Source organism: Petaurus breviceps, unplaced genomic scaffold, assembly GCF_028583685.1.
Source record: "Petaurus breviceps papuanus isolate PSGF00001 unplaced genomic scaffold, PetGlider_PUasm1.0 90994, whole genome shotgun sequence".
Lineage (NCBI taxonomy): Eukaryota > Metazoa > Chordata > Mammalia > Diprotodontia > Petauridae > Petaurus > Petaurus breviceps.
In genome coordinates, this window is record NW_027187393.1 from 6,940,256 (window position 1) to 6,955,561 (window position 15,306).

A 15,306-nucleotide genomic window follows, 5' to 3' on the forward strand; every position below is an offset into this window, starting at 1 on the left:
TCCCCTTGTCCTTACCTCTAGTGTCCTAGATAGGACTCTGTTCGTAGGGGGAGGGAGTCACCGACTTCCTGGGCTCCAAGGCTGGGGTTGGGAGATAAGGGCCTAAGGACTCAGGCTCACTGCTTTGCTTCTTGGAAAGATCATAGGGTTCACAACCAGAAGGAACCTTAGAGATCATTTATTTCAACCCACTCATTTTCCACCCACTCATTTTATAGAAAAGGAAACTGAGGGGCGGCCAGGTAGCACAGCGAGTAAGAACACCGGCTCCAGTGTTGAGAAGACCTGGAGATCGAATCCCGGGCTCAGACACTCAGCACCCACCCAGAAACACCTGGCCGTGTAACCTTGAGCAAGTTACTTAACCCCAATTGCTTAGGGGCGGCCAGGTGGCTCAGCTAGTAAGGGCACCAGCTCCAGTGTCGGGATGACCTGGATCAAATCCGGGCTCAGACACTCAGCACCACACCCAGAAATAACTGGCCGTGTAACCTTGAGCAAGTTACTTAACCCTGATTGCTTAATAAAGAAAAAGAAAAAATAAATAAAAAAAAAAGAAAAGGAAACTGAGGTCTAGAGAACATGGGATTTGACCAAGGTCATATAGGCAATGCCTCCTCTGAACATCTAAGACTTTCTGTCCTGACTGCCAATTTTGCCCATCTAAGCTTATCCTTCAAGGTCCAGCTCCAGTGTCACCTCCTCCAGGAAGACTTCCAGGACCACCTTTTCTTGGCCTAACTCCTAAGCCTACAATAGTCTCCTTTCTCTGAGCTCCCACAAAAGCAGAACACACACAACATAGTGTTCTATCAATTCTCATGTGTGGTCAGTCAGTTGGCTTTTGTGAAGTCATTTGGGAGAGACTGAGACCACTGGAAGAGCCCAAACTGAAGGTACCCTTAGGAAACTTGAGGGGTGGAGTGAGGGAATCCTTTAGAGGGAGCTCTGAAGAATTTGCCTGTTGAATCAGTAAAGAATAGTTGCCTGGGAATCATGAGACCCAGATTCTAGTCCTGGCCTGGCCAATTAATCTACAGATGTGTAACTTGGGCGACTCCCTTTTTCTCTCTAGGCCTGATCTTCCTCATGTGAAAAAATGGGTACCAAAAGGCCTCTAAGTTCCCTTCTAGCTTTCAGTGTTTGAAGGGTCTACTCCCTGTTACAATCCACCTAACCCTGACTAGAGTACTATTCTAAATTCTACCTCTGGGTGACTGGAGGCTCTTGGGAATAATCATTAGAAGGAAACTGAATGGAGGGGAAGCAGCCAAGTTTTCAGGAGAGGCTGAGCCCTCAAGACAAATTTTCCCAACTGAGGCCACTGACCCTGGACTGAGAATTGTGACCATGGAGTAATAGGGAGTCTTCAGTAGAGGGCAATGCACCAGATGTCATAGAAGTAACATCAGAGTGACGTGGTTCCAGGCTGAGGGAGGAGGTGAATGAACACTGAGGAAAATGACTCGAGTTGAGAGTAACCTTAGGCTTAAGGTCAGTGACACCAGAATTGAGGGTGACATGAGGAAGACTGAGGTAAGACAACCCTGGAAGACAGTGACTCTGGAGAGAAAGGGGACCCTAATCTGGCAGGGGATGGCTTTCAAGTTGAGAGTGACCATACACTATAGACTAACCCTGGAGTTAACAGTGACCTAAGGTGGAGGGTGGTGACCCTGAGAAGAAGAAAAGGACCTTGGAATTAAGAGTACCTTTAGGTTGAAAGCATCGACCTCTGGGTTCAAAGTGATTGCAGACTGAGGAAGGCTCACCCTGGGCAGAAGGAAGTGATCCCAAAGTTAAGGGTGAAATGTAGGCTGGTGGCAGAGACCTCAGAGCAGAAGATGATCCCACACTAAAGCCCATGTGTCTGATCCTGGCTCTGTCTCTTCAGATTACACCTATTTCTACAAGGGCCGGGACTACTGGAAGTTCGATAACCAGAAGCTGAGTGTGGAACCCGGTTACCCCCGCTCCATCCTGCGGGACTGGATGGGCTGTAACCAGAAGGAGGTGGAGAGGAGGAAGGAGCGTCGCAGGCCCCAGGACGATGTGGACATCATGGTTACCATCGATGATGTGCCTGGTTCAGTGAATGCTGTGGCTGTCATCATCCCCTGTACCCTATCCCTCTGCATTCTTGTCCTTGTCTACACCATATTTCAGTTTAAGAACAAGGGAGCACAACAGCAGGTTACCTACTACAAACGACCAGTCCAGGAGTGGGTATGACCAGTACGTCCTTGCCCTGCCAGCCAGGGCATCCTTGCCAGGGCCTGAGAGAGGGCAGGGACCTCACTCCCAGGACCCAGAGGAACGGGGGAGGTGCCACAAGGGCCCAGACCAAGAGCCACAAGCGGTGGGTTTGCAATTCCAGCCTAAAGCCTGGCCCTTGGAATCCACCTGGTAAAAGAGGAATGGGAGAAATCAGCCAGAGCTGATCCCCAAGTACCTATCCCCACTTGGACCCAAGGCTCCCTTTTTAAAATGCCTTTGATCCAAAGGAAAAGGCAAAAAATAACCTTTGCTGAGGAGAGCTTTGTAGGGGGAGGAGGTCTCTGCTCTTGCTGCCTCGCTGTCCCTCATTCTCAGAGGCTGGAACCCCAATTATTCAGGGCCTCTCCTGGGGCCTCTGAGCACAGTTCACCTGGGAGAAACCAGCATTTGCTCCCTGACACCTGCCTGGGCCTGTCATTCCTCTTCTGAGGGACCTGACTCCAGGTGTCCCTGGGTATGGCAGGGCCCTGTGATCTTAGGGTGAGGATAATGGCCTGGGGCAGGATCAGCTGCCTGCCTCCTCCTTTCTGCTCCAAACCTGGGGCATTGTCTGGCTACCGACTCCCAACACCTGCTGGTCAGATGTTTGTAACTGATCATGGATCACAGAGCCTGTGTGGCTATGGAGGCAAAGCTATCCGTGGGCAAGGAAGGTATTTTTGTGACCACCCCCCACAACCAAGCAGGTTCCTCAGAAAACTGAAGTTTGCCCTGGGCCGATGAGAGGCAGGGGCCTCTCAAGCTCAGGGGGAGCCTGTGGTCCAGTCTCATCTCTGCTGGACTTTGCTCTCATGTCATGAATATTTAAATGTCCCGTTACTACTGTTTTAATCCCCATTGTCAGAAGTGATTCCCTGAGGACTCGGGAAGCTGTCTGTTCATCTCACTCCAATGTACACCAGTATAAGAGCCTCTAGCCCAGAGCACCAAGGCCAAGTCCCCACTAAAGATGAGGGTAGTAAGGTAGTATCTTGGTGGCCCTAGGAGAACAGGGATGGATCAAGAGTGAGGGGATGAGTTTCTTTGGGGGCCCAGGAACCTCTGGATATCAATCATGGGAGCCCTTGGCACTCTAGCCACAGGGACGGGGAGCTAAGCTGGTAGCCCCAACTCACTCCTTGCTAAGAACCTAGGGCCATGGGGGAGACATTGAAGGCCAAGGGCCAGGAAGGTACCTGGCCTTGGATGGTTGGAGGGAGGTTAGATCCCCAAGGATGTGGATGCCCCAGAATTGAGAGATCTTCTGAGCCTCGACTCCATTGCAGTACCCTTCCCAGTTTTGCTTCCTGTTCTTTCCTGTGTGGTCCCTATCATTATCCCAGATCCCAGCCCCATCCAAGTCTCACCTCCTTTCCATTTCCCATTGCCAGAAGAGGCAACTGGCATCGCAGTAGAAAGAGCATTGGATTTGAAGTCAAGAGGATCTGGGTTTGAATGCTGATTCTGCTACTTTCTCACTGTATGACTTAGGTAAGGCCACTTTTCATCTCGGCCTGTTTCCTCATCTATAAAATGAGAGAATTGAACTTAATGAACCTGTGACCCTCCTCCCACTCCCCTCCTGACTCTATGCAAGTCCCCCTTCTGCTCTAGAGTTGGGGTGGGAGGGAGCACACAGAGCTACCGCACTCCCACTCCCCAGCTATTCCAGTGATTCTCCTGATGGCCTTTGTTCCCTCAGCCATCCCAGTGATTCTCCTCCTAATGAGCCCTGCCCCACTCCCCTCCCACCCACCCCCAGGGACTGCCTGAAAGCTGGTCAAGGTAGGTCTAAGGTGGATGGAAGTCCATTAAGCAGAAAGACCTGAGGGACTTAAGAATCCAATCTGTCCTCAAGGTACATTCTGTGCCTGAGCCCATTTCCTTTTTACTTCCTTCTCTTCTCACAATGGGCATCTGTATCCTGAATGCCTCTGCTTTCCAGCCAGGATGCCCAGTTTGGGATAAACCAGCTGCTGAACAGCTGGATTTGTGAAACAGATAGACAAGTCTTTACTTTTTAAGAGGGAGTTCCCTAGGATTGCAACATTTCCTGGTACATTTAAAATGAGATTCTGGAAATTCAAGTTATACCCTGCTTTTCCAGATGCAAAGGGATTGGGGATCACAGAGCAGGAAGGGATCTCAGAGAGCATGTTCAATTTTCTCTTGGTAAATTGAGGTTCAGAGAAGGGTTACATAACAAAGCAGGGCAGGTTCAAATGGACAGTGCAAAGTAGGAGCTTTTCCACTAGGATTTCCACTTACCAAGTGGTTTTTATAGCTGACCTCAGTGACCTCTCTGCTCACCTATCCATGCCTCTTCTTTGGACCTATCCACTTTTCCTGGGCCGGACACCCTCTCCCCCTCCCCTAATGCCCTTCATGGTTTCTCCACGGTGTCCTTCACTGATAAGAGCTGAAATAAGGGCTCCTCAGACAGCCTGGATTGGGTGTCTCTCCAGAACAGATTCCTTTCTCTCCATTACAAATGTAAGATATCTTATCAGCATTTTAGCACCAAGGCTGTGAACTTCACCTCCCCTGGGCCAAGTCAACATAAAGCACTGGGGTCTTCCTTGTTTCTACTTCTCCTAGCACAGATATGCCCAGAGCCATAACTTGATATCCTAACACCTGGGGCAAATTTAATTAAGAAGGGTGGAGAGGAGTGGCACAGGCTGGACCCAGGATAAACAATCTGACATCCTATACAGGGCCATTTTGGAAGAAGGTGGCTTTTTCCTTCTCCAGACCTCTACTGGCCCATGACCCATGACTCCCATCACAAAGGTACAGGTCAGTGGATCACTTCACAGCATGGGCATGAAGATTTTCTGACTGCTGTAAGGAGGATGTGATATTCCCTTCCACTCTCTTCCCCACCCCCTCTCCACATCTAAGTATTGGTACAAAGCCATGGTGGCCATAGGTATTGATCTCTGGAGACTCAGGAGCCTAGAGAAATTGCAGCTGTCCCTCCAATGTGAAACCCTTGTAGGAGTTTGCTTGGGGATGAAGACAGGGCCAAAGCAGGTACTATTGGTTCCTCCTTCCTTAACTATCATCTACTAGGCAGGAAGTTCCTTTGCTTGTGGCCCTAGGACTCTGTCCTCAAGCTTCTTCTACTTTTTGTAGACATTTTTGTCCCTGACTGGAAAAAAAGTATGGATAACTAGTGCCTAGAAAAACTATGTTGATACAAAACCAGGAAAAATAGCTAACACATTGAATGACAGGATCTAGAAAAATCCTGTCAGGCTAGAAAGACAGGTAAAAATCTACAATGATGAAATTTAATGGCAAATGCAAAAACCTCCACTTGCTTAAAATATATATGTATGTATACATATATATATTGCTGTGCAAGTATAGAAAGGGGGTTGGTGGTTATGGCTATACTAGTTTGCACAAAAAATATCTGGGAGTTTTACTAAACTGAAAGCTTAAGGAGTCAGTAGCATGACCATTATAACCTAAAAAACAAATGGTATCCCAGACTGCATTTGGAAAAAGAAGCCTATCATTCCAAACAAGGGCATTGATGGTCACACTAGTTCGATCACATCTGGAGTAGTTCGTGTTGTTCTGGCCTCCATATTTTAGGATGAATATTGAGAAGCTGGAGAATTGCAGATGGAGGACAGACAGGAAGATTAAGGAACTGGGGGATCATGATGAGGATGTTGAGCCTGAATTGTGATCATTGCTTTCAAGTATTTGAAGAGCAGTCTTGTAGGGGAGTTTGTTCCCCTTGGCCCCACTGAGCAGAACTCAGAGCCCTGGATGTTACAGGAACATCAATTTCAGTTTAGTCTAAAAACTTTCTAACAATCTCAGCTGCCCAAATAATGGCCTTGGTAGGGAGTGAAATTCTTGTTATGAAAATGTTCAGGCAAAAGCTGGATGACTACTTGTCAGGGACATCACAGAGGCAATTCCTGGATCAAACAGGTTAGGTGAGATGCTCTCTGGAATCACTTCCAGCTCTAGGTTTCTATATCAAGTCAGTAATTTGCTAAATCTATAAAGTTCTTTATGAAGGAGTCAGCCAAAAGCCTCCTGGGTTAGGAGGTGGAGGCAGGACACAGAAGTCTCCTGGGGCCCTGCCAGGCCAACTAAATGGAGCACCGACAAGACTATTTAATGCTTTCCTCCTTTCTTTGTGGATCTTCTTTTTGTGGTCACATCTTAAACTTTGGAGACTTGTTTATGCTGGAAGAGAAAGATGATTCCCTGCTGGCTCCCTAGGTTGAGCCGATGGCCTCTGCCCTGGCTTGGGCATTCTCCCAAACGAACTTCCCAAGTCATCAATACTCTCCTTGTGCTCATCCTCAATTCTTGCCAAGGGCCAGCTCCCTGGGATGGGGGGCATCTGGTATCAGAGTCATAATCTTTGTGTCGATACAGTATTTTATACTTTTCAAGGCACTTTATTAGGTGACATCTTTTGGCCTATTTGAAACTCACAAGAATCCTGTTAATCTAGCTGGGCAAATAACATTACCCTCTTTTGACAGAGTTGATAATAAGGCCCAGAAAGAGGATTTGAAGTGGCAGGGTCATGCAAGTTAGTGGTGGACTATTAATTGAGTGCTCTTTCTGTCACACCATGCCCCAAATAGTGATGGCTACTGGCTAAGGCCTGGCTTAGAGGGGCCTTGGGTATCTTCCACCACTTCTGACCAATAGCGATGAAAAGAATGAAGCCACACCACTGTGCCCCACTATACTCACAACTTATCCCTGCCTGGGTCCTCTTGTCACTATCCCTTCTGAGATCATGGCCCATGCTTTGTGAAGGCCTTGAGCAGTCCAGCTCAGCCTCTCCTCCATTCATCTCATCTTGGTTCCTTCTGGCTCCTCTTCTTCCCTCTCTCTTTCTCTGATGCCTGGATTCATACTAGCATCCTGGGTCTCTGTTCTGACCTCCTGAAAACCCTTAATCCTGTGTGGTCCCCTCTGGGATCCTCCTGAGCCCTGAAGATACTGGGGTATAGCTGAGGAAGGGAACAGAGGAAGAGGCCCTAGGGGCAGAGGAAGGGGCAGGCCTCACTGAAGTGGGGGGGCAGAGTTTGAGTTGGTCCCTTTCCTGACCCACTTGCCTTCCCTCCATCCCCCACACCTCCACCATAGTCTGTGTGTCTACCCCGTCCTGGCCAAGGCTGAGGCCTCCATACTGGTGCCCTAGAGTCTGGGCTCCCATCACCCTGGACGGCATCGCAGCATTTCAGTGTCCGTCACATTTTAAAACTGATCAGCCTTTGTATAATGTTTTTTAAACCATTTCTAAATAAAATGAAAATATATTGATTGTCATTTCTCTGGAGAGGAGGGCAAGGGAAGGACAAGTGGTACAATATCCTTGGGAGATGAATGCAGATGGGAAGGAACTGAAAGGACTCGAGGTTGAGAGCAGTGCTTTTGGAGCCTTGAGGATATCTGAGTGTTTGAGGACAAGAGAAACTTACTCTCCTAAAGTAAATGGGATGGGGAAGAAAGAAGGCCAGTCCAAGACCATCTGTGATGACCTGGGAGAGTTGTTTCTGTGCCTTCTAGGTGGGGACGAGGGAGCAGGAAAGTGGGGGCTTCATACTAAGGAGAAAGCCAGATAGGCTGAGGGGGCTCAGGGAAAATGTAGAGGGCCCTGCACCTTTGTTGGGTGAGGAGGGTGTCTAGAAAGAGGGGCAGTTGGCCACCCCAAGAAGACTAAAAGAATTTCCAGAGACAAAAAGGCTCTAGGGGTTAAAGAGTAAATGTGCAGGCATCAGGAGATAATAAGGATGGTGGGCTGGGGGCAGGAGAACAGAGGGAAGTGGTGGCAAGGTGACTTCATCCTCCCAAGATCACGACGGGCAGAGAGAGTTCGGGAATGAAACGAAAGATGCCCAGCGGGGGGGTGGGGTGGCAGACCGCGCCCATGGCAGGGGGAAGGGGTCTCGGGGCCGCAGCGGCCTCCCCCTCACCACGGGGCTCTGCAGGCGGGGGTGCTCGGGGATGCCGCTAGTACCAGGAGGTGCAAACGATGAGGTAGCGAACGTCGTCCAGGGGCCCCCAAGCGGCGGGGTCCAGGCGGGGCCGGGGGGCTGGGTCACCGCCCCCGGGAGCTGCGGGCTCGGGCTGCTCCGGGGCCGGGCCGGGCTGACCTCCGCCATCGCCATCACCGCCGCCGCTCAGCTGCGAACCCATGCGCTGCGGGAAGGCAAAGGGTAGCTCAGGGTGGGGACAGCACCCCCTACCCCAGTTTCCCTCGTCCCTCCCCCCTACTGGCTCCGCCCCACCAGAAGAGGTTCGACTCTCTCTATCCCCCGCCCCGCCCCTTCCTCCCACCTTCGGCCGAGGAGATTCCTCCCGGAGTACCAGATCTCAAAGCTGCGGCTAACTGCGCCTGCGTACTAGAGCTCCGAGGGCTTCTGGTCATTACGTCAGGACGCATTCTTCGCAGCCAATCGTTAACGAGGATCCGCAGGTGCGTCCCTGGCTCACCTAGCGCCGCCTCTTCTTTGATAGGAGCGGGAGGTAGAGTCTGCACGCCTTCCTCCTCGGGTTTCTATTAAACTCACTCCCGCTGAGAAACCCCTCCCCACCCCAAAGTGGCATCAGCCTGTACATCTCCAGGAAACCATCAGCCAACTCCGCTCCATTAGGAGCCCTCGGTGTTCTTTCCCGCTCCTGCACAGCCCTCCCTTGCTCCAGGAGGAATGGGAGGTGAGGCTTCCACTCTGCCCCACCCCCCACAAAGCCCCGCCTGTTGTGTAAGGCTTCCAAAATGCAGCTTTTCCGTGTGTTTTAAGATCCGGTAGGAGAATCACTGTAGATTCACTACTCCTGGCAGGGAGAGGTTAGACTGACATAGATTGGGGTTGAAATGCCTTTAGAGACCAGTGTTTGTTTTTTTACAGAAGAGTAAACACTCATCTAAGTTTATGAAATTAAGTGGCCTTGTTGGGACTAAAACCCTAGACTCTTTAAAGGCTCTTTCCCATCACCTACAGCTCTCTCTCCACACAATGGAGAGTGGAGGGCACTGTCAGAAGTGTGCCGGGAACCTTAAGAGTATCACAAGACAAGTATGAAAATGCATTGGTTCTAGCTCAGTGTTTACCAAACCAAGAAAGTTAGAAATTTTAATGAAGTCAGGACAGGTAGGGAGGTAGACAAAGATCAGTTGGTGAGGTTCATCCGGCACATTCTAATAAAGGAAGTAAATAGCACTGTAGATGTTGCATCCATCCAAGCTGCCTAAGCAATCTTTTAAAGTTCAATTCTGATAATGTGGTTGCTCCATTCAAATTATGTTCAGCAGTAGCTACCCAATGCCCAACGCTGTCTCTCCCATTAGAAAATAAGATCCTCAAAGGCAGGGACAATATTTTTGTCTTCCCTTGTATATATACCTAGGGCTTAACATAACAGGTACATAATAAAATTATTGACTGACTAGTCTACACTACTACCCAAGGTTTGAATCCTGGACTTGGCTCATGCTTCTGTCTAGATGGGGCTCTCCAAGTTATCTTCATCTGCTTTCTCCATGAAGCCTTCCCTGGGACCACCAGGGGAAGGTAACTTTTTTCATCAAATTTTTCAAAACACTTCCTGGCTCTCTTATTTGTAAAATCTCTTAAGTCCCTTGAGAGCAAGGTCCAGAAGCAAGAATCTTTCCTAGGAACTACCCTTCTTCCCCAGGACAATTAACAATTTTAGGCAGCCAGGATAAGAAAATATAGAACAAGGGGCCCAAGTGCTTTTTAATGATGGAATGATGCACAAGGACAGTGGAGATCAAAGAGCCAAGGTGAACTCATTTAAGGGCTTTTTTAAACAGTAAAAATGAAGTTATTGGATCAGTCTTTTGTTACGCTCCCACCAGCCACGGTCCAGGCCCCAGAGATGCAAAGACTTTCTCTGCAGAGCCTCACACCACACTGGAACTGTAGCAGGAACCAAAGTCCTTATTCAAGAGGCCAAGGAACAGGTAATCACTCAGGTTAAACTGGAAAAAAAAGAAAAAAAAAGTCCATTGGACAACTGCTCTTCAGTCAACCACCAAACCCCTTCCCCTTCCACTACAGCAAGGGCTTGGTTACCCTTTTTGTCATGGAACCCTTTGGCAACCTGGTAAAGACCAGGGATCCCTTTTCATAATAACATTTTTTGAAGAAAATGCTCATTTCAATTACAGGCTAGTAAAAATAAAGATGTCATTTTTCCCCCCATCCAAATCCAAGAAAACCCTGAAACCTACCCATGGAACTCAGGTTAAGAATCCCTGCTCCACAGGAACCCTTGGCCCTTCTGTGAGAATACCTTTAAAAATCCGTCCCTCATGGGGCACAAAGGGAATCCTAGAAAGGGGCTATTTAATGAACACATGTGCTCGTTTCTTGGTCATCAGCTGCATGCTTAGAAAGCTGAGCTGTAGCATCAGTTCCTGACTGTTCATGTCTGGGAAACTACAGTTGAGTTATTTTACCAATACAGGTAGGTTCTATATTCTAGAGGAGCTGCTTTCTTTGGTTTAACACATATCAATCCATAAAAACCTTCAAGGATACAGGTATCAGTTAACCATAGCAATCACTAACCTGTCAATGAGGGAATCTCGCATCCTGGTGGCAATGGTGCTGGGCCGGGCTTCATTAAGCTTGAAGACGCTCTCTACCACTGACAGCTCTGTGCTAGTTGTGTCCAGACCACAGAAGGCACACCAGTCATTGACCACCATTCCAGCTGCAATCACCTCACTTCCCCGGTTCACAGTACCAGCCTGTCATAGAACCCAGTGTGTACCAGAATGTCCCCCTCTTCAATGTTTTTACATGTGGATAGCAATTCTCCAATCCTGGAGAACTGCTATCCTAAGAGACTATACTTGATCCTGGATTTTATCAATACTATGACTTCAGAGCTGTTCTTTCCGTCCTCACCTGGCATTTCTTATGTGTTCATGGTCACAAAGGTCCTTGTCCTTATTAGATGCAGACCTATACACATTTTCACTTATACTCCATAACACAGATTTGGTAAAACAGAACCCAGACTTAAAAAAAAAAGTTAATACAAAATCAGATAAATCATTAAAAAGTGATCAATAACTAAAAATCCAGAGCTTGAAGCTCTGAGAGGTTTTGTTCTTCCCAGGGTGATGGAGCACCATGCAGCAGCCTCCAGGCCTACTCTTTATACTCATAGCTGCTCCTATCCCTGGCCAATCATAAAAAAGCAGCCAAGCCTAAGGTGATGCACCACTTGGTAAAAGGCAGGTGTTGGCTTGCTTTAGCTTTTATAAAATAGGGTGGGAGACGCTGAACACCTTTGTCCCATCAGAATATAGGGTGGTGACTCAACTCTGAGGCACCAGGGTTAGTCCTGGCTAGAACTGAAGAAACTGGGACAAGTTGGGCCTGAGGGCAGAGGGAAAGGCACTCACCACCAGCGGAACCTGGAGAAGAGAGGACAATTCATCTTGGTCCTCAATGGAAGTCTTTGGGTGCACTAGTCCTCCCTGATTGCTGAAAACACAGTAGCTTCCCACCAGCACCTGGTCAGCCACTGTCTGTCTGAAGACTTCAACCTTGAGTACATCAGCTAGAATTTCTTCTGTCTCCTGGGAGTGCAGACACACAGTTCAGAACACTAGCTTATCAAAAGTGTGAAGAAATACCAGGCCTCCGATGTCTTCAAGTTTATCAGCATCCACATTCCCACTCAAGAAAGATTTACTTTATCTACATCCAGTCAATATTGAGAAATGGGGATGAAGGGCAGAAGGGACTGATTCATTTCTCTGGGGCCTCAATGTGGCTCTAGATCAGCAATCCTCAGCAGGTCTATTAAAGGTACCTGGGGGTGATCACCGTAGTGTCTATTCCCCCCAACTCTTAGCCAAAACATTTACAGAAACATCGATTTGGAGGTGGATAGGATTCAAGAGGCTATCTAGTCCAACCTCCTAATCTAAGGATAAGGAGTTAAAGCCTAGAGAGGAATTTTCCAAGTTCACATTGGTAGTAACAGAACTGAGATTTGAACACAAGTTCTCTGACTAAAAACCAAAATACTCTGTGCTGTACTAGTGTCTATTCTTCAAAATAGATGTTAAAGAAGGGTTAAGCATCCCATTTCCAAGAGTCCTTTTTAGGAATTAGGTCGTGGTTTTTCTCCACTTCAAGTCATCTGCAACTTTAGGATGCTTCACCAAACAACTGCAGCACAAACAAGCTCAACATCCTTTGTGTGCCTAGTCAGTCTCCCTATCTAGATGAGACTTTTTTAGGAGACAAAGGACCATATCCACCTAATCTTCACCATAGCCCTGCACAGGACTCAGAGAATTAAAGTTAGATGAGACCTCACAAACTGTTCAAGGATCCATCTCATTTCAAAAAGACCACATACATTATTCTATCCATACTGATATTTTCAGCACCCAAACACCCCCAAGAGAGACACTCCCACCAAACTATCTAGGGACTAGGATATTATTGTATCCATGTGACTCCTTGACCCCACTGCCAAAACCTCACCCTGTCCAGGTCAGGATGAACAAGAGCTACATAGTCGTTACAGGTGGTAACGTTGCCCAGTGCTGAGAGTCGCTCCTCTACCCGTCGGATCTGCACTGAATCAGGGAGACTGTTTCGGATGTGCTGTAGCTCCTGGTCTGTAGTATTGTTGGGCACAAGAAGGCCATGCCGGTTTCCTGGTGAGATCCAGAAGGAAACAGACACTAAGCTGAGGAGGGAGGTGGCATAGAAGCAGCACCTCCTGACTTCTCTGTTTGTCTTTCACAAAGGGTCACATTACCTCCTGACCAGGCGCCATAGGCCCCCATGCCCTCCTCTTCCCTCTTCAATACTGAGGATGAGTGTACCATTTTAGTATGCAGCACAGGGATATGATCACAGCAAGCAATTAGCTTTTGATTAATTCAACCAATGAATATGGGTTCTCACAGCCACTTGGGTGCCAAATGTCCTGGCAAAAAATCAAAATGGGCACTCTCTGGACAGTTAATGGTAAATTTATTTCATTCCAAGGTCCAAATCTGCTATCTCAGATTCCTACTCACCTAAGGCTCAAGGGAAAAAAGTGTTTAAGGCTAGTAAGTAATACACTCAAATATTATCCCTGACTGCAACACCAACTGCAAATACAACTTTGAATGGAAATCCTGACTCTGGAAGATTCCATGGGTAGGGAGCAAGACTACCACCGATGCATTACTCAATGCAATGAAAAAAGGTCCTGAGATGACATCACTAGGGTGTGGGGATCTTCTGAGTCATAAGGACCTTAGTACTATCACCCTAGCATTGCCCCCCTCCCCTTTCCCCTCAGCCCAGCCCTTGGAGCAAGACATACCCACACACATGCGACCAATGATCCTGCAGCCAGCGATGGAAGCGTGTACCACTGGGATGGTCTCTGAAAGCTCGCCCTCAAACACACTGTGAACACACAGTCAGCCCACAGGTTACTAGTGACACCCCAGAAAGGACCTTGGTGACTCCTCTGGCGATGGTGGCTTGGTCCTCCCTCCCTCCCAGGTCAGCCACACCCCTCCTGAATCTTAGGATCATAGCTTCGGAGGTCAAATAGGCCTTATTTACAGAAACTCAGGCCTCCTTCTAGGTGCTCCCTCTCCAATGCTTTTCGAAATCCTTGATACCCTCCTGTGAGGGAGGCTGAAGGAAGACAACCACCCCCATGGTAAAGATGGGAAAACTGAGGCCCAAGGCGGGGACGGGGTTGGCTTAAGAGTCACAGGATTCAAAGACAGGCAGGCCTGCGCCCTCCCCGGCCCCCTCGGGCCGCACCTGTAAAAGTTCTCCGAGCCGCCGATGGCCACCAGGCAGTAGGTGTTGGTGAGCTTGGCGAAGCAGCCGATCTCGCAGTTATTCTCAAAGGAGGCTCGGACCGCCATGAGGCCTAGGAAAGGTTGGGGGGGGGGGGGTGTCAGGGAGCCTCCCTCCTCCAGAAGTCGTGGTCCCCTCGGGATCCCCCTTCTCTGACCCTGAGGGCCGTACTCAACACCCACCCTGCCACGAGGCTGTCTGAGCTCGGCCCCTCCGGCCTCCGCCCGGTAGCACCAATCAATGCCCGGCTCCCTCCTCCTCCCCCTTCCCTAACTAACCCTCGGGTTCCGCCGCCGAGACCGGCTCACCGGCAAAGGCTGTAGCACGAGGCGCTCTTGTAATTCGCTTCCGTTTCCGCTCCCGAACTAAACGACTTCCGGGACTAAGCCCCCTATGGAGCTGCAGCGGCCGGGAACTACGGGACCACTAGGAGGTTCCCAGTCTTTTACAGGCCGGGACTCCGGGGTAGGGCGACCTCCGTAGCTCAGTGACCGCTCCCTACTCCAATCCGCTCGGGTCACTTCTGCTGGAGCCCTGCCCCTTCCGGATCTTACGTCACCCTGCCCCCGCTTCTTCCTCAGCCACCACGCCCCACAGCTTCCATCCCTCCCTGCCCCGCCCATTGCCTCCCTGGCTCCTCGCCCGCGCTTGCCCGCTCCGCCAACCCTCCCCTGTTCAGTCTTTCAAGGAACACCTTTGCAACCTTCTCCCCAGCTTGGCCTGGAAGGAGCCGAGTCGCCAGCCCCAGATTCCCACAGATCACGCCAGTCGGGTTGTTGGTCAGGGCCACTTCAGTTTATTTGTGTTAATTTTCCATTGTGCCTGGACATTGATGTGACCCTGAGGGGAGGGGGTTTGCACTTATTATCGTGCCAGTCGGGTCGGACTGACTTGTTGCTGCGTCCCTGTTCTGGGCATCTTCTTGGTTTGGAGTACCTTCCCCTATCTTGGGGGGCTTTTCTAGTCCTCCTCTTCTCTCCCTTTCCTGGTCCCTCCCTTCCTTCTAGTAGCAGCCCCAGGAACCAGGCAGGAAGGTCTACTTTGCAGACTCCATCCTGCAGAATAGGTGTCCTCACCTGCTTCTGGGTCAGGGACCTCAGAGGGTAAGGAAGCCTTATTCAGATAGGACCACACTGATAGAGAGCTCACTACCTTAGTAGTGTTAATCCTATCCACAACCCTTCCCTCC

The 15,306-nt window shown here is 49.3% G+C and overlaps 3 protein-coding genes and 1 long non-coding RNA gene across 5 annotated transcripts in view; 1 reads left to right on the forward strand and 3 right to left on the reverse strand.

Annotated features, from left to right (window-relative positions):
• MMP24 (matrix metallopeptidase 24) overlaps nt 1-2,232 on the forward strand; it is a 54,118-nt gene extending 51,886 nt beyond the window's left edge. Inside the window, exon 8 of the mRNA XM_069077544.1 lies at nt 1,895-2,232. Coding sequence (XP_068933645.1) covers nt 1,895-2,232 — 338 coding nt within the window. The remainder of the gene's footprint in view (nt 1-1,894) is intronic.
• A 37-nt stretch (nt 2,233-2,269) lies between these two features.
• On the reverse strand, nt 2,270-8,263 carry LOC138153441 (uncharacterized). Its single transcript, XR_011166381.1, has 3 exons — nt 4,082-8,263; nt 3,624-3,782; nt 2,270-2,403 (listed from the first exon to the last, which is right to left on the reverse strand). It is a non-coding gene; the product is annotated as an uncharacterized lncRNA (long non-coding RNA).
• Nucleotides 8,264-9,981: 1,718 nt separating this feature from the next.
• EIF6 (eukaryotic translation initiation factor 6) lies at nt 9,982-14,641 on the reverse strand. Of its 2 annotated transcripts, none has more exons than XM_069077550.1 (7): nt 14,426-14,641; nt 14,079-14,190; nt 13,624-13,709; nt 12,786-12,961; nt 11,690-11,866; nt 10,845-11,026; nt 9,982-10,252 (listed from the first exon to the last, which is right to left on the reverse strand). In XM_069077550.1, the coding sequence occupies exons 2-7, from the start codon at nt 14,183-14,185 to the stop codon at nt 10,243-10,245; spliced, it is 738 nt and encodes a 245-aa protein (XP_068933651.1). In that variant the 5' UTR covers nt 14,186-14,190; nt 14,426-14,641; the 3' UTR covers nt 9,982-10,242. The 2 variants fall into 2 exon arrangements, with proteins under 2 accessions (XP_068933651.1, XP_068933650.1); XM_069077549.1 differs by having other exon boundaries at nt 14,396-14,641.
• Nucleotides 14,391-15,306, reverse strand: part of FAM83C (family with sequence similarity 83 member C) — a 4,637-nt gene continuing 3,721 nt past the window's right edge. Inside the window, exons 5-6 of the mRNA XM_069077575.1 lie at nt 14,744-14,837; nt 14,391-14,532 (exon numbers count right to left, since the gene is read on the reverse strand). Of these exons, the coding sequence (XP_068933676.1) occupies nt 14,391-14,532; nt 14,744-14,837 (236 nt within the window). The remainder of the gene's footprint in view (nt 14,533-14,743; nt 14,838-15,306) is intronic.

Coding starts and splice junctions, on each gene's coding strand:
- EIF6 (XM_069077550.1), bottom strand. CDS start 14,185: ATGGCGGTCCGAGCCTCCTTTGAGAATAACTGCGAGATCGGCTGCTTC. Junction 12,962..13,623: donor CATTGGTCGCATGTGTGTGG/GTATGTCTTGCT, acceptor GGATCTCACCAG/GAAACCGGCATGGCCTTCTT. Junction 11,027..11,689: donor TTCTCCAGGTTCCGCTGGTG/GTGAGTGCCTTT, acceptor GTTCTATGACAG/GCTGGTACTGTGAACCGGGG.